The sequence below is a fragment of the Desmodus rotundus genome, chromosome 1 (assembly GCF_022682495.2).
Source record: "Desmodus rotundus isolate HL8 chromosome 1, HLdesRot8A.1, whole genome shotgun sequence".
In the NCBI taxonomy this organism is placed as follows: domain Eukaryota; kingdom Metazoa; phylum Chordata; class Mammalia; order Chiroptera; family Phyllostomidae; genus Desmodus; species Desmodus rotundus.
This window is the reverse complement of record NC_071387.1, coordinates 6,026,453-6,044,400: the sequence shown is the minus strand read 5'-3', so window position 1 is coordinate 6,044,400 and position 17,948 is coordinate 6,026,453. Positions and strand designations below refer to the sequence as shown.

Below are 17,948 nucleotides of genomic sequence, written 5' to 3'. Positions count from 1 at the left end.
TGTAGTCCGGGAAGATATGGGCAGTCCTTGAGGAGGTTCCGCCCCTCCGGGTGGTGGCCCGGGTCTGTGACTGGCCAGCAGCGAGCCTAGGGGCGTGGCCAGAAAAGGCGGGGCGGTGGGGCGGGGCTTCCGGAAACGGCCCCTCCCGCCAGTTTGCCGGCAAGTCGGAACCCGAGCTGGCCGTCCGAGGACACTCGCGTGTCTTCCGCGTTCTCCTCGCCGCCCGGCGCCCCTGCCTCGCGCCCGATGGTGAGCAGTGTGTTGTGCCGCTGCGTGGCTTCCTCGCCGCCGGACGCCGCCGCCGCCGCCTCGCCCGCCTCATCACCCGCGTCCGTAGACCCGTGCGGCGGCGCCGTCTGCGGGGGCCCGGACCACCGGCTGCGCTTGTGGAGCCTCTTCCAGACGCTCGATGTCAACCGCGACGGCGGCTTGTGTGTCAACGACCTGGCTGTGGGACTACGACGCCTGGGACTGCACCGCACCGAGGGCGAGCTCCGGGTAGGCGGCGCGCACAGTCCGCGCGGGTGGGGAGGTGTCCCCCTTCGCGTCCCCGACTACAGGGAGGTTCGGGTGACAGTTCTGGGCCGCAAGATGACAGGTCTGAACGGCCTGGATTCTTGGGCTGTGCCCTGGAGCGTGGCAGGTCTGCTGGACGGCCTCTTGGGCTGGGGAGGACCCCCAAGTAACAGATGAGTACCCTATTTAAGCGCTGGTGGGAGTGGAGAGCTCCTTCTTGACCTCTGTGGGCGCTTGGTCAGGGGAAAAGGCTCTTCGTGGGCACAGGTGGGCAGCCTCCGAGCCTTCTGATGAACGAAAAGCCCCTTCCTGCTCCGGCTTTCCCCAAGGTAGAAGGTCAGGTATCAGAAGTCTGCCTTTCCTCACCTCCGACCTGAGGGCTAAGCATGACGCACCCTCTACCCACCACTGATGGGTTCATCCATCCTCTCCCAGCGACCCCCCTCCCTTCCCCTCTGGTTTCCATGCCAGCCTGTGGGCCCTGATCTGGTTCCTGTCAGAAGCATGTGGGAGTTGGAAAAATGGGAACTGGGGTCTTTGGCATATCTGTGACAGGTGTGGGTGGTGAGGACTGACAGCTCTCGTGGTGTAGGCTCATCCCTATTGACATGTCTACCCAGAAGATGGGGTTATGGTCCCTTGCAGGGTTGCAGGTCATAAAGAATCTAGGGGAAAATACTTCCTCAAAGTGAAAGTGTTCTACACGTAGGAGGGGCTCTTACTCTTGTCCAGGAGTGGGCTCTGAGGGGGACGTGGGGGACGGAGGAAGGCCATCTCCAGGCCTGCCAGAAAGAGAAGTGCTGTCCGTTCTTTATAAGAATCTCAAACAGAGGCTGTTTCTTCCCCTTCTCTCGTGGTATGTTTTTCCATCTGACTTGGTAGCTGTAGCTTCCCCTTCCTGAGTGTTTCATTTACTTGTGGCTTAGCCTGATTTACAGCCTGGAGGGGACTGCTGAGGACTTTACCTAGTAACCTGTTTCTCTTCTAAGTCTGGTCCCTTTGTACACACAACAATTAGAGAATCTCGCAGCCAAGTGTGGAAAAAATCTAGTAAAATGCCAGAGAGTTACTGTAAACCAATTTTTTGGTCTGGCAGGTGCACATAAGGTGTTTTTAACTCGTGTCCAAGGTGTCTTGGATTAACATGCAAGGTATTTAACCTACTTAAGATCTGCTTAGGAAGAAGACCAAGGGTAACCCTATGCAAAATAGAGCCATCGGGTTACATCTAAGAGGTTTAGAGACGAGTTTAAAAAAATTTAAGTTTTACACAAAATGGCAGTGGGAGCACAATATTTTCCCACATACACCTGATGAATAAATCACTTGGAAAGACCGCATGGCTTAAGTCAGAGAGTCTGTTATGCCTTATGGGCTCAGGGAGGTGTGGGCCCAGGCTTACCTTTCCGCTTCTAGGAACCGACCCACTTTGCGTACGCTGCCAGGCACATCGAGGGCATCTGGCTGTGGGAGTGCCTGCAGTGTTCATGCCATGCTCAGTGCTCAGCTGGAGTCGCTGTCCCCGTGATTCCCGGCACATCTGATATCGGTCCTAATCCATTTCTTTTGGCAGCAGATTTCTAAGGGCAAATAAGGAGAAAGCTCTCGTTCTCCTTTCCAGTGTTGAAAGAAGGCTTTTTGATTAACCAAAAGCTGCCTAGCCCCTTGGTCACACTGTCTCTGCAATTTGTTGACTCCGAGACTCATCTAAGATCTGTGCTATGAAACAATTCTTTTTTATTCCTTTGGTGTGTGCATTTAATATGGACTGTATTTCTACAACTCTTACCGCTCTTGAATAGGTTAAATTATTATACTGCTTTGAGAATGGGAATGATCCATGTTACTCGTTTGTTACCTATAGAGGAGTACAAGTTAGTCTTCTGGCGAATGGTTTAAATATTGTATTAAGAGAGAGAGTCTGGGGAGGGGAGGGGTGGGGAGACAATGCAGACAACTGTAACTGAACAACAATAAAATAATTTAAAAAAAAAAAGAGAGAGAGAGAGAGAATCTGCTTTGTTGTAAATAACCGGGCAACAGGAAGGCACCCTGCCTCACGAACCCCCCCATACCACTTCCTGTTGAAAGTGTGGTGCTACAGTTTTGCAGAACTAGCAAAGCCAAAAGAGAATTGGGGGGCCCTTTACTCTAGAAGTGGGTCATCTGCCATGGGAATAGGCGTTGAAAAATACATCATTAAACTTTGGCAGCTGCTTCATGTGACCCTTAGGACCCACCAGTCTGAAATGCTAGCGTTTGCTCAGGAATCAGCTTGGAGGGCTTGTCAGTGGGTGATGGGTGAACCCGAGCCATGTGAGGCTATCAAAACCTCTTGCTAGCTTACCACAGGTTGGGTCAAGTGTTCTTTAGAAACGAACTAGCAGTTTTTTGGCACCTGCCTTTTTATGTTTTCCTCCTCCCAAAAGAAATTGGGACAGTCGAGGAAAAATTACTTAAAGCGGAAGTGGGCAGAAAAAACGATGGCAGCCAGCCAGGGAAATTTTCCTTGTAAAGGACTCGTGAGTAAGAAACCCTTCCTGGGACAAAAGAAGGGAAGGGTTTATTAAAGAAAGAAAAAAGATGACGACAGCAGTAGTGACTTTGGGAAGTGAGGCTTCAGCTGGAGCTAATTATAGCATTCCTATTTAAGGCATTTTCATGTGACCAAACAAAATCTTTGTCTTAAAACAAATTTAAAATAAAGGTTATAATTCAGGCAGCCAATTAGCAGAAGAATGCAAGCTGGGTCGGAGGTCAGCAGCTGTCCCTTTGGCCGAGGCTTGTGGGGCTCTTCTAAGGGGCTAGGGTTTGGCGCAGGCAAGGATTCTAGAAGATGGTGGGGTTTGCTGACTTAGAGACTTGCGCGTGCCCCAGCCAGTTTAAGCCTCACAATAACTTTGTGAAATAGGCAAGACAGGGACTTCACCCCATTTTACAGAGGAAGGAACAGAGGTTCAAAAAGACTCTAAAGCAACCTCAAAACTCATTTGATCAGTAAGGAATTAGACCAGAGGAAGGACTGGAACCAACTTCTGATTTGGGTTCCACTCCGCTTTACCTATCCCATCGTTTCTACCGGACATGATGAGCATTCGTGCCTGGGCTTTTGGGAGAACTAGAGAAAGATGAGGAGAAATCAGTTTATAGAACCGCGTGTGTTTTTCCCCCCGAAATAGGTTTCAAGATTATCCAGAGATTATCCCATCAAAGAATGAGAATCCACCATGCCCTGATTTCTCCTTGACCTGAGCAGTGCCGGTGAGGCAACTCCGCTGACTTGAAATAATTGAATGGAAGATCAGCAAGGTCAACTTGGTGTTGCTTAATCAGACAGCACTGTTAAACTCTGCACCTTTTCAGTGTGTGGCCATCTGGGGGGAAGCTGGACGTAGATAGGACAGGCTACAGAAAAAAGACTCTTTTTTTATAGAAAAGGGATAGATATCATTTGATATAATATAATGACCCATGAGAAAAAAAAAATGCTATTTGCAGCTTGGATTGAGTTTGCATACTAAACTGATGGAGTTATACTGTTGCGATATTGGTTCCTACCTCGAAGTAATTATCATCACGATAGGACTTTTTTTTTTTTTTTTTTCCCTGCCTGGTGTGGCTCAGTGGATTTGAGTGCCAGCCTGTGAACCAAAAGGTTGTGGGTTCGATTCCCCATCAGTGTGCATACCTGGGTTGTGGGCAGGGTCCCCAGGGGGGGGCGTGTGAGAGGCAACCAATGGATGTTTCACTCCCCCTCTTTCTCCCTCCCTTCCCCTCTCTCTGAAAATAAATAAATAAAATCTTTAAAAAGAAAGGTATGATTTTTTTTAAAGGAAGATTAAAAAAAATTAGTTGGTATTTGGAAAGGTGGGGTCAAGTCCCTTGATCCTAGGATGAGGTAAAAAAGAATATAGCCTGAGTAGGTTTCAGTCCTTTGATGTTGAGTAGTCACTAATTGTTGAAGTCTCACAGAAACCACAGGGGAATAAGAAAAACAAATATTTTTCTGGTATTGATTTCTAGTCCAGCTGAGTACATCCGCAGGTTGAATTCAGTGAACAATGCTGATGTGAATTTGGCAGAACCAAACAGTTTGGTTGGAGGGGTCCCTGGCCAGCCTCCTACCCGGTGTGGGGAGCATTCTCCCTGGGGCATCCTTCGCAGATGGCCAGCCAGCCCGTTCCACTGTGGACTTAGTCGCGGTCACTGTGAGTACTTTCTCATGTCAGATTGAAGTCTGTCTGCTTGTATCTGCTTCCCGTTTGCCCTGAGCCCAAAAGTGATCTAAGGGCCCTTTAAGTATCTGAAAACTATCTTCTCTCCCTGTAGGCTGCTGTTATAAAAACAGTGGATTGCCCTGGCTAGTGTGGCTCAGTGGACTGAGCACCGGTCTGAGAACCGGAAGGTCTCTGGTTTGATTCCCGGTCGGAGCATATGCTTGGGTTGCAGGCCAGATCCCCAATCAGGGGCATGTGAGAGGCAACAGATCAGTGTATCTATTGCACATTGATGGTTCTCTCCCTCTCTTTCTCCCTCCTTTTGCCTCGTTCTACAAATAAATAAATAAAATTTAAAAATACTGGGTTTTATCATGCACGTCTCACAAGATAAGCTGGCCATACCTTTTATATTCTCTCATCTGAGGCAGTGTATCGAGGGAGTTAATTAAGAGAACAGACCTTCCTTGGAAACATTACACTAAGTGAAAGAAGCCAGTCACCAAAAGCCTTGTATTATATGATCCACTTACATGAAATTCCAGGAGACGGAAAGCTAGAGATACAAACTAGATCAGTGGTTGCCTCGGCCTGGGAAGGGAGGGGAATGGAGAGCTAGGAAGGTGAGGGTTTGGGGTTTCTTTTTGAGGTTCTGAGGATGTTCTGAAGTTGACCAGCGATGGTTGCTCACATCGCGGGAGGGAATCCGCTTCCGCCCCTCTGCTGCTCGGGGCCGTATTGTGAGGGCCGTGGCCTGACTCTCCCCCACTACTGTGCTCGCTGGAGTCACAGTGGGCTCCAGCCATTGTCCCTGTGCTTCCCCCCAGCCTGCCTCCCCTGCTCACCCCAGCACACCTACCTTCACATGTCCCCATGCATGGATCTCTCAGGCGTGTTTCTGTGTGGAGCAGGGGGTCCTCGCTGAGTTCTAATCGTCTGACTTGTAAATTTAAGAGGAGAAACAATGAAGTCTTCTCACCCCGCCACATTGCTGATGTCACCCCCAAAACTTTTTTTAAAAACAGTACATACAATACAGGCTCTGTGGCATAAACCGGGGCTCGAACTTGCAAGCCATGTGACCTTGAGCAAGTTACTTGACCTCTCCAAGTCTGTTTCCTTGTCAGAAGTATGGTGTTTCATCGGTTTGTGGTGGGGATTAAATTAGGTGACATAAATGAAGAGCCTGGTGCAGCGTCTGACACTTAGGTGTTCAACACGAAATGACTTTTTCCTCCATTGAGTCTTCGAAAATAAGCCCAGAATTGGTCGTGGTCACCAACATTTTTCCTGGGTTGCTCAGGTGAAAAGCGGAACAGATGGAAGTAGAAAGTCCGGGGATGTCAGCAGTGAAGGCTCTGTTGTACCCAGGTGGAGCAGGCTCCTGGCAGCTGAGCGCCTTCAGCAGTTTGGGGAGGAGGGATGTAGGTTGCGGAGGCCCTGGGCCCTGTAGACATTAGGAAGATTTCAAAGAGGCTTTGGGAACCACAGGCTTTGGTCCAGATATGGCCAGGTCCAAAAACCACACCACGCACAACCAGTTCCCAAAAATGGCACAGAAACGGCATCAAGAAACCCCGCTCACAAAGACGCAAATTTCTCCAAGTTCCTGAGGAACACGCACTTTGCCAAGAAGCCCAAGAAGGGCCTGAAGCATCGCAGGTCAACGACGCCAAGGCCATGAGTGCCTGTGCCCAGGCTGTCAAGGTGCTCGTAAGCCCCAGGGGGTCAAGCCCAGGATCCCAAAGGGCAGCCGCCACAAGCTCAACTGACTTGCTTACACCCCTCACCCCAAGCCTGGGAAATGTGCTCTGCCAGCATAGCCAAGGGTCTCAGGTTCCGCCGCCAAAGGCCAAGGCCAAGGCTCGAACCAAGCGCCAGGCTGCAGCTCCTGCTCAGGCTCCCAAGGTTGCCCTGGCCACCTGAAGGCTCCACAGCAGAGGCCTCTGTCTGTGTGACCCCTGGGCTGCTGCCTGCGCGGGGGTTGGTGTCCTCCTGTGCTGTTTGTAGAAAAAAACCTGAGGCAGAGTCTGTCAAAAAAAGAAAGAAAAACCTCCCCGTGGCAGGAGGTTTCTTAAAAGCCGTGGAAGTGGTAGAGTCACTCTATACGTAAGAGTGTCTTCGGCCCAAACGTTTCACTGAATGGAAATGGGCCGTGGGTGGTCTTTTCCCAAATACAGAGTTCACTTGGAAGTTGTGAAAATGGAAGCTTCTAGCAGAACTTAGTTAAAATCCTTGAAGGTCATCTCACTAACTGCATTATTTTGGAGAAGTGGGGCCGAGGCTTAGGGCCAGGTCGGTTGGAGGCAAAGCCAGTAGCAGAAGCCAGGGTTTTAATTCTGCGCTCCCTGCCCTGGCCCTAAGACCCCCTGATGGCCCTAGGGTGGGGGCACTGAAAAGGCAGGTACACTCTGCCTAAGTGTGGGGTCTAAAATATGCAAAACAATACCTAAAAGAAAGGCTTTGTTCTGAAGTAAATAAATGAATAACAAAGGTAGGACAGAAGAAGCTTATCTGCTTTCAACCCCTGGGCAAGGCTTCCCTGGAAGCTGGAATTACCCGGGTCAGAGGGGAAACCTGAGCTGGTGGCTGTTCCTGTTTCTGTGGAAGTTTTCCTCCTGCTGTCACCGCCCCCCACCCCCCAGGCCTCCTTTCCTGCCCCGCAGTCCGCCCCCGCCCCGCCCCTGCTGGGGTCTGATGGGCGGCTCTAAAACACACAGAGGACCAACCACTTACACTGTGTGAGAAAGCTCTCAGAGCTCAGAAACACCAGAGGTGGTTGGGCGGTGGCATGGGAAGTGGACAGAGAGAAGATGGTTTAGATCACCAAGAATAAGCACAAACTGTTATGTCTTTGTCCGTAGGTCTGACACAATTGACCTACAGGTCAAAGCCAGCCCGCTCCGGTGTCCACCTTCATTAACCTGGTGGCCTTTCCCCACCTCACACGTAAAACACTGCTGTCGTCTCTGGTTAATGCCTTAGGACTGAGCTTGAATATTCGAGATGTTACAACTGGAAAGGTTTGCAAGGTGTGCATCTAGTCCCCATGTTTTACTGCCCAAGATTAAATTACATCACTGTTGCACCCCTTGGTGATGCATTTGTAGACACAGTAAACATTTTTTCCTTGTTTTAAAAGATTTTATTTATTTATTTTAGACAGAGGGGAAGGGAGGGAGAGAGGGAGGGAAACATCAGTGTGAGGTTGCCTCTAGCACACCCTCTACCGGGGACCCGGCCGCGGCCCAGGCATGGGCCCTGACTGGGAATCGAACTGGTGACTCTTTGGTTCACAGGCTGGTACTCAATCCACTGAGCCACGCCAGCCGGGGCTTCCTTTTTTTCCCTCCTTTATTCACATCTTGAGTGTATTCTTTGTGCCAGAGTCTCTTTAACCTATAGAAAAAGTAAAGATAGTATCTGATAAATAGTTTTATAGCTAAAGAAAGCCTTCTCTGAATTGTTTCTAAGAGCTGGCTTGGTTTAAACCAGTTGTTCCGTACACCTACAGCTCCTGACTGCCCTCCACACCCTGAAGGCAGCTGCAGGGTGGGCCCCATACCCCTGTCCCACCCTTGTCTCTACGTCCTCCCTGAGTGCAGAGCTAGCACCTGCCAAGAGCTGTGTTTGCACTGATTTGGGGCCATCTCAGTTTTAGCGCATGATTCTGAAATCACTTGTAAGAAACTGAAAACATTTAGTGTTGCTTTAATAAGTCTGCTGGTTTGCCTTTTCCCATAGGAGAAGGGAAGGCGTGGATAAGACAAAGCAGCTGCCCTAAGTAGGCTGAACATGGGCCGGTGGTGTGGCTCCCACTGGTCAATTTTGGATTGTATGAAAATTTTTTTAAGTTTTGTGTGGGGTTTTTTTGGTTTTATTTATTTATTTTTAGAGAGAAGGGAAGGGAGGGAGAAAGAGAGGGAGAGAAGTATCAGTGTGTGGTTGCTTCTCATGTGGCCCCCACTGGGGACCTGGCCCACAACCCAGGCATGTGCCCTGACTGGGAATTGAACCAGCAACCTTTTGGTTTGCAGCCCGCACTCAATCTACTGAGCTATACCAGCCAGACCGTTTGAAATTTTTCTGATCATTTTGGGTGACTGGGTTTTACATGCCAGCCTGAACACCATATTCTTCCCCTGCCCCTCATACGTGGCACATGTGTGACCTGAGGGAGGATCATGCTCTTATAACAGCAGGAAAAGGAGAGATTATGCTGTGTTTCTATGTGGTCTCTTGCTCCTACAGAACTTCACATGTTATGACTCAAAATCCTGCACCTAACCCAGCTAAAGCTAGGTTAATTTTGTACACTTCTAGTTTCTTTTAGATAAAAGAAAAGGACATCTTTGTTAGTAGACATTGACCTTGAACTTCAGACCGTGATGGGACTGGCTTTTCGCCAGGAGTAAACAGAAGCCTTCCAAGGGACTGCTTTCTCTGTAGCACACTGCTCTTTCTCTGCCACGTTCACAAGAGTTTTCTTCAGGGAGTTCTTGCCAAAGCTTTAATTTCTGGTTTAATTACTAAAACAGAAACAGATGAAGGGGATTTCAGGGCCTGTCCAGGGGGTGTCATCCCGATGTGCCCACATTGCAGGTTCAATCCTGCATCACAGGGCATCTTTTTCTCCCTCCTTTTGCCTCGGGGCACATGTTTGAGTACACCAGTGGGTACGTGGATAAGTGGGGCAACTTCTCTCTCTTTCTCTCTCCCTTCCTCTCTCTCTCTCTAATAAATGGATGGATGGGGGGGGGGAGGAAACAAACCAAAAGATTAAAAGGATTAAGGGGATTTCACCTTTTCTTATCATGGCAGTTATCTTTGATGCCTTGGTTTCACAGGTGCCAGATGAGGTAAGTGCTTGGCTCCTCTTCCTTGTATAATCGGGCCGAGTCACGGGCGGAAGGGTGTTCCAGAGTCCTGCCTTACACCCTGAAACCCGGCTGCCGTAGGGCTGCGTGGGGCGGCACATAGCATCCGATGATTCACGCCAGAGGTGGGGGATAGTCACCTGCTGCGGTTGTGCCTCTGAAATAGTAAATCGCTGCCATGTATCAATTATAAGAGATCCTTCAGACTCTTGTCCCCGTACTGCCCTAAAAGAATCTAGGAAACAGGTACCTTCTTGAACATATTCAAGTTGGCATCCGCAAATTTGTGTCATAAGTTTAAGAGCTGCGGAGATATAATTACTGGCAGATGGTACATCTGCTTTGGATGTTTTTGTCAGTTTTGGTTCTGGTGTTAGTTTTGCTCAAAAGCTTAGTTTGCAGATTTGACTCATTCAATTTATGGAAAATGTCCTCCGTGTAACCGAATTGGCCCAGCCGGCCTCCACTTTCAAGTCAGTCTTGCTCTCTGTCAAATAAAATCTGGCTTCATTTCTCAATTAAAAAAAAAAAAGATAGTCGTCCCTCTGACAACATGCCTTGTGAAAATAATTCTAAGATGGGTAGGGAGTAAGTAGTTCAACTGGTAGATATGAGATGCTGAGTGTTGCCCTGGAGGGAGTCGTGGGAGAGCCTTCTTCCCTGTTTTACAAGATGCCCTGTGGTGCTCTGGGCACTTATACCTGGGCAGCTCCTCAGGGTAAGTTGGAATGGGTTCCCACTGGGCAGAGGGAAGAGAAACATCAATGTGAATGAGATAGAAACATCAACTGGTTGCCTCTCGTATGCGCCCCAACTGGAACCAGACCCACAACCTAAGTACTGTATGTGCCTGACCGGGAATCGAACCCGAGACCCTTTGGTTTACAGGAAGATGCTCCCACCAAGTGAGCCACACCGGCCAAGGTGCAGTCCTGTTCATTGTTTTATTGGATATTATCTTTTTGGTTCCTGGGTATTTTTGTGTTCCTGTAAATATTCTTGAGCTTTATTCTAGCATGCATTTATTTGGGAATAGTTTGAGCCTTTTAGGGCTTTTTAAAAAGTTTTGTTAGGCAAGAGCAGCATTTAGTGTGGGGCTAGTTTTGTCTCACTGCTGAGGCCAAACCTTCTGAGTGCCCTTTCTGAACCTTCCTCTATTAAGGGGTTTCCACTCTGGCTGGTGGTGGGAATAGCAACTGTCCTTTGTGTCGGGGTGCCTGGTTCTTTTCCCGCCCTCAGGCTGTTCGCTTACACGCCTGTGCAGTGGCTCTAGGGGGCCTGAGCAGGTCTACAGAACTTGCACACTCTGTGCAGCTCCCTCCTGCTCAGTACTGGGTCCTGGAAACTCGAGCTCCCCCTGCCCCCACCCCCACCTCTTCAACACGGGGGAGCTGCTGGGCTCTGCCTGGGTGCCCGCCTCTCTCCTGGAGCCTGGAAGGGCAGTTGTGGGCTCAGCTCATTTGTACACCTCTCCCACGAGTCACTGTCCTTCGTCACCTGGAGTCATCCAGTGTCTAGAAAACCATCATTTCATGTATTTGGTGGGGACGTTTAGTTGTCATTGGCAGGAAGGTGAATCAGTCCCCGTAACGCCATTTTGGCTGGAACCCCCTGAATTCATAACTCAGTTCTGTGGCGTGTACGAGTCCATTAAAAGCCACTAACCAGCTAAACATGAGATTTCTCTCATGTTTGTAGACGGCGGCCCAAGACATCCCTGACTCCTCCATTCTGCCAGACTTTCAGTGCATAAAAACAAGATTCGTCTGCTTGAAAGGGTTACTTGTTTAGTTCGGGTTTTTGGCTCTGGACAGGCCCTTCTTAGTATTGTTAAAAAACGAAAATTCTACTGAGTAAGTTTGGAGATCTAATTAGCTTAGCTTTATTAAGCAATTTAGTGTCCCATCTAGCAACTAGAAGGGCTTTCCAAGGGGTTGTACAAAATGGAAAGTTTTTAAAGTTTGGTGTGTGTGTTTTTAAGATTTTATATTTGTTTATTTTTAGAGAGGGGAAGGGTGGGAGAGGGAGAGAAACATCAATTTCTCTCCCTGTGGTTGCCTCTCGCACACCCTCTACTGGGGACCTGGCCTGCAGCCCAGGCTTGTGCCCTGAGTGGGAATTGAACCCGTGTCCCTTTGGTTCACAGGTCGGCACTCAGTCCACTGAGCCACACCAGCCAGGGCCAAAATGGAAGGTTTTTAAAGGAAGAAGGGTGGGAGGCGAGGGAACTATTAACAAAGGAAAAGAAAGGATAATTTTTAGACCAGGATGTCTTCTTTGAGGGGTGGATGGCAAGGGTTTTATCATGCAGATTGTCTCCAGCCTCTTCTTCCTATAGGGGCCACCATGGAGCGGTTCCAGGTGACAAAATACCCTACTGGTGCTTGACCAGAAAATTCCAGACTGGGTGACGAAGAGAGGTTTAAAGAGCAATTAGATCAGGCGTTAAATCTAGGTTTGGTATCATGGACTTTTAGCATGAGTGACACTGTTTGGGACCTGTGATTTTTCTCTTTAACGGTATTAAAACTCCTTATTTGGAAAGCAGCCCCCTTCTTGCCAATTATGCTTTCTGATCCCTCTGGGTTTCCTTTCTTAAAGGAGCCAGTGACCTGGGTATGAAGAGATACTCACAAATTGAAGAAAAAAGAAACTGAAAATGTTACCAGATTCAGGGCAGGCTACAAATAAAAGATAATTGGGGGGCAGTGCCCAATTTAAAAACAAAGGAAACAAAACAATAAACTAATTAGTTGCGTGAACTCACAGTCATTTTCTAGATAATGATAATAAAGTAGCTAATAGTTATGAAAGAATGTCTGAAACCTGTAGAAAAGTTTCATAAGAGTTTACAAATTTTTGAGGACATGCCCAGAAGCAAGTGTTAAATGGATCGAGAAAATGCTCCAAGAATTGCAGCTTTGCGGCTTATTTTATACCCTGGAGCCAAAGACAAAGACCTAGAGGGGGTCCCACGAGAAACACTGCGGGTAGATTAAGGAGGCGGGAAATCTCTAGGGTTGGATAGAAAGCCAAATGGAGAAACACACGCTTCTTTTACACCGGTGGGGCAGGGTAGTTAATAATTCACAGTTACAGCACACAGGGACGCTGTGCGGGCACAGATAACAACGAGGGGCTCTGTGGTCTGCGCTCCGGTGCCAGCGGTTGCCGCCAGGGGGTCTGGAAAAGAAAATTACTCTGACATTTCAACGGCGTGTTATCCCGGATGTATAAGAACAAGGGACAGAGCTCGCTTAAGCTTAAGACCGATCTTGCTCGGGAAGCTATAGGTCTGGCCGTGACTACCCGCCCTGGCGTGCCCCGGTTAGGAATTTTTGCGTTCAGACTGTTGGTGTGGTTATGTTTGGTCACTGAGATCGTCAGGTTTATTCCCGAGCCCCTTTTTTGTTTGGTTATTGAATGGTCTATATTACTGTTCTAAGAGCTTTACGTATTATTTAATTTAGTCTTTAACCAACTCTATGAAGTCACAGTATGGTTCTGCCACTATTTCCATTTTGCACCAAAAGGTAAAGTTACTTGACCAAGATCACACAGCTAGTAAGTAAGTCACGGCCAGGACTTGAACCTGAACCTGGGGTCTGGCTCCAAAGACTATGCATTTAATCAGCATACAAAACTGCTTTTTATTTTATTTATTTAATTATTTTTAGATTTTATTTCTTTTTAGAGAGGGGGAGGGGGGAGCGAGAGAGAGACATCAATTGATTGCCTCTCTCACACCTCCAACTGGGGATCTGGCCCGCAACCCAGGCGTGTGCCCTGACGGGGAACGGGGAATCGAAATGGCAACCTTTTAGCACTCAACCCCCTGAGCTAAACCAGCCAGGGCCACAACTGCTTTTGGGTACGGTCATTCTCGGCTTGGCCATTTTGCTGTGCCGTTGTGTGTGTGCGTCTAATAATCGCTGTGTGTGTGCGCGCGCGCCTGGTCATACATGCTTGATTCCGTTTCTCTTGATGTGAGGATCTTCAGTGAAAGTAAACCTGCCATCTGCCTTTCTCCCCTCAGACCCCCGAGTCCCCTCCCTGCCCCAAACCCTCTCTTCAGTTTTAGCGTGTCTTTCCAGAGATGCCCTTCATGTGTACAAGCCTAGAAATAAATGGCAGCATACTGCCCCTTTCTTCTGCACCTTGCTTTTTCCATTCAGCAAGGTATTTCCAAATCATTCCCTTAGAGTGGTAACTTAAAAATAAAAGTGAGAGGCGCCAAGCGTTTATTTGAGATCCAAAAGAACAGCTATTCGGAAGCTCTAATTCAGGCAGAAACCCAAACAGTGATCCGATTAGGAGGTAAAAAACAAAGGATATTTATGAGAAAGGGAAGGAGTATGATTACATGAATAGAAGGAAGGCATTTCTATCGGTGCTAATAAGCCCAGGAAGGAATTTCTACACCTGCAGATAAGCTTACACGCTAATTCTAAAGATGTCTTTAATTTTCGGTCAGGTAATCATAACAAGTAGTTGTTTGCAATACCGTGTTGCTTTAGGCCCAGTCCAAAGGTTGATTTGCCCAGATGTAACAAGTCTAAGGGTTTGAGGAGACCTGCAAGATAGTCCCCTGGGGTGGCAGCTCTGCCTCCATTATGAAGTGGCTGCATTTATATTATTTTTCACAAAGTAGGTACAGAGCTGCCTCATTCTTTTGAACGGCTGCGTAGGGTTCCATTGTGTGGGTGTGCCATAATTTATGTCCCCACTGCCCTGTTAGAGCACTCTACATTGTTTCCAAACTTGGGCTGTTATCAACAAGGCTGCAAAAATGTCCTTATATTTGATCACATGTCTGTATCACACATATATCGGATATGTGTATATATAACTTCTCACACGTGCAAATGTGTCTATGGGATAAATTCCTTACAGTGGAACTGCTCTGTCAAAGGGTTTGTGCTTTTCTTTTTAAGGTTTTGTTTATTTTTAGAGAGATGGGAAGGGAGGGAGGAAGAGGGAGAGAAACCTCAATGTGTGAGGGATACATCCATCAGTTGCCTCCTGCAAGCCTCCAGCTGGGGACCTGGCCCACAACCCAGGCATGTGCCCTGACTGGGGATCGAACTGGGGACCTTTCTGTTCTCAGGCTGGCGCTCCATCCACTGAGCCACACCGGTGAGGGTGGGTTGGTGCTTTTAAAATGTTGGAGGCTGTGACTAAATTGCTCTTCAGAGAGGTTGTACTGGTGTGCACGGTCTTAGCAGCATATGGAAGAAGCATATTCTTCCAACACAGTTTGTCAAACTTTTTTTCACATTTGTGTTTTTAAAATAATGGTTATGAACACTGCATCCAAAGGTCACCTCTGTGAGGAATGGCAGTTGTTGGTCCCACTAGCAAAGGTGTCTGCTAGTAAAATAAGAAACAATTGAGCAATTCCCTTGTATTCATAGTCATTTACTCACTTTAGTCTGCAGACTTAGTCTGTGCCTGGCGCTGGGTGCCGGAGGTAGAAAAATCTGTCACTTGGTCCCAGTCCCCAAGCAGCTCACCGCATATGGGGAGAAGGGAGAAGTAGCTCTGATACGGCGTGCGTTGTGTTACACATGGTGGGAGAGAATGGGATCGTGGAGCAAGGGGAAATGTTGCTAGGCGTCTTAAGAAACGTTGCCAGGGACTCTTGATCATGTAAAACTCGATGGTGAATGCCACCCCAGAAACAACCCAGGTGGAGAGGAGAAAGTTGGGCTCCTCGAACGAGCGAGCGCGGACTGCGTTCAGCGAGCCTGGAAGCTCATCTGGAGGTTGCCATGGGCACCTCCCTGCAGAAGTGCCGGGCTGCTGGCAGGGAATCGGCTGTCTGTGATTGGAGGGATGTTGCTGCTTGGGATAATGAACTTGGTAGTGTCGGCAGAGGTGATTGGCCGCGCCCTGCTGCAGTGAGAATGCAGGCTGGATGCTCGGGTCCTCGCTCCTGTGATGATCATTAGTTCAGCGAGGACAGTTGAATAATTGGGAGCTCGAAGTTGCTTCTGCCTCCGGGAGAGGTCTGTTGGGCGACTGCTTTTTCCTTTTTTTAAAAAAGCCAAACATTTGTTAACCGTCCACCTCCAGAAGTGAGTTTTTATTGAAGAAGCTCCAGCTGCTCCCTGCTCGCTGCCAGCAAGCCGGCGGGGCTCTCGGAGAGGGAGCTGTTTCTCAGGCCAGGCACGACGGCAGAGCTAGCAAATCTGAAAGAGCAGGAGACAGCCACTGCATGCCGAGCTTCCGGCCCTCCAGCTCCCCAGGCTAGTCCTCCCAGCGGCTGTGTAGCCAGCGACCCTTGGTATTGTGGTCACATTCCTCCTCCAAAGTGACCAGTCACCGTCAGCGACGTTGGGAGGAAGCCGTGATGCTGCAGATGCTGTGGCATTTTCTGTCTAGCTTTTTCCCTAGGGCTGGGTGCCAAGGCTCCAGAGAGGGGAACGGTAACGAAGTCAGAGGCACCCCCGCTCCTCCTGCTCGGGGAGACCAGATGTCGGGCTTTTTGGGGAAACAGGACGGCAGGGCTGAGGCCACAGAAAAGAGACCCACCATTTTGCTGGTGGTCGGACCTGCAGAGCAGTTTCCTAAGGTAATGGCAACCTCAAGAGGGCCTCGGAGTTGAGGGACCCGTCTAGGAACATTTTCCTGGAAAAAAAACTGGAGTGTGGGGAGGAAGAGTGGAGTTGTAGATCAGTCAGTTTGCGTTGGGGGCTGGGAAGAAGAGTTAGACAGTAAGGAAATGGAAATCTTCAGCCCAGAATCTTCCTGTGGCTCCTGTAAAAGCTCTACTACCCTATTACAACCACTTCAGTGTGGCCGTTGGGGAAGGAAGGTTGAAAGCAATGGAAGATTTGCCTTCGATTTGTCAGTTTGGCCCCAGAAAGCCACTGGAAAGTAAGGGACAAACAATTACAATCTGTCTTAGGCCTTAGCGTATCCGATTAATTCAGGGAGGGCCGAGCTAAGCGGGCAACGGAATAGATTTTCAAAGTTGAGGCCAACAGCCTGGAGCTGGGCAATGCGACCCCTCGCCTTGGGGGGCAGAGGGCCTTTGGGTCTGGAAGGAAGGGGGTGATCAGAGGAGAGGCTGGAGTTTCGGGGTGCAGAGGCCCTTGCCTCTCTTGGGTCTGCTGAGTGCCAGGGCCTCCCACCCATCTCGTGTCCTGAGTGGGTTATTGTCTGATCTACACAAGAGCTGGGGTAAGTGGTGGCACCTCCATTTCATAGGTGAGGAAGCTGAGGCACGGACAGGGTAAGTACTTTGCCCCGGGTTAAACAGCTAGGGTGGGGGTGGCGGTGGGATTTCACCCTAGTCTGTCTGGGACTGCTCCCTGTGTTGCTTCGCTTTCCCTCAAGAAAGCAGTCTTTATTGGGACCAGTCGAGTTCCCAGGATTAGAACAGGAAGGCTGTTGGGCTGAGATTTACCCGGCCTGCAGTAGGAGTGACCTTGTTCACTTCCTGAGCTTTGGTTATTTTGAATCGCTGCTTCTTTCTCAGGATAAACATCAACTAGAGAAGGAGATTCCACCTCGTGTCTAGTTGTAGGTACCTAAAAAATGCCCGTAGAGTTGAATTGCTACCTTTCAGAGATAAATGTTCATTTTTCCTTGGCTAAGTGGGAGGGACCTCTGATACAACTTTTGCCGTCTTTTAAGTTGAGCACTGAGGGGAATCCTGAGTCTGTAATGAGCTCGTCCTGGTCGGTAGGGGTCTCCGAGTCTATATTATGCTTGAGATGTGCTCCGAGGGGTGTCGCTTTCTGCCTTTTCGTTATTTTAGATGAGCTCAAAAACGGTGGTGGCACAATCTCTTGTGCGGAACTTCTGTCTACAGATTAGCTCGCCTTGTGGCCAAGGAGTTAAGGGGTTGGCTGGCTCCCTTCTAAAGTCACCTACTTATGACTTGGATAATTAACTGCTCCGTTTTCCAGACTCACACTGGCACCTCTTGCCAGCCCTTCCCCAGGGTGGCCTCGCATCAGAACTTCCTGTTCAGAGCAGCTTAGTTCCTGGCCTGCTGTTCCTTAGAATCAAGATTGAGGGGGGCTGAACCTGAGACCCACACCTCTCACTGACTGAGAAGGGAGATGGGTCGGCTGGCTGGGTGGGGGGAGTCCCAAGAGGGAGATGGATCGGTTGGTCTGGTTTGAAGCGAGAAAGCAAGCGCGCCTGGGTAGTGTGGACTCGTGAAAAGCAGATGGAGGGAGTATTGGAGCAGCGGGGACGTTCCTGCAGCCCGTGCCCTTTCCCAGCGCAGCTACTGTTGAAGGTGGGCTTCGGGGTTTGTGACCACTGGCCACTGGGGCCTGCCCTCATCCGTTCTCTCAGGAAGAGGCTCCCCAAACATTAGGGG

At 49.1% G+C, this 17,948-nt stretch overlaps 1 protein-coding gene across 4 annotated transcripts in view; it reads left to right on the top strand.

Annotated features, from left to right (window-relative positions):
- Positions 1-140: 140 nt before the first annotated feature.
- Positions 141-17,948, top strand: part of SLC25A25 (solute carrier family 25 member 25) — a 31,819-nt gene continuing 14,011 nt past the window's right edge. For 2 of the 4 annotated variants that reach the window (XM_053920273.2, XM_053920261.1), the window contains exon 1: positions 141-498. In XM_053920273.2, the coding sequence (XP_053776248.1) occupies positions 247-498 (252 nt within the window). In that variant the 5' untranslated portion in view covers positions 141-246. Of the gene's footprint in view, positions 499-15,552; positions 16,185-17,948 lie in introns of those variants that run through there. The other 2 variants (XM_053920268.1, XM_053920277.1) reach the window with 2 other exon arrangements.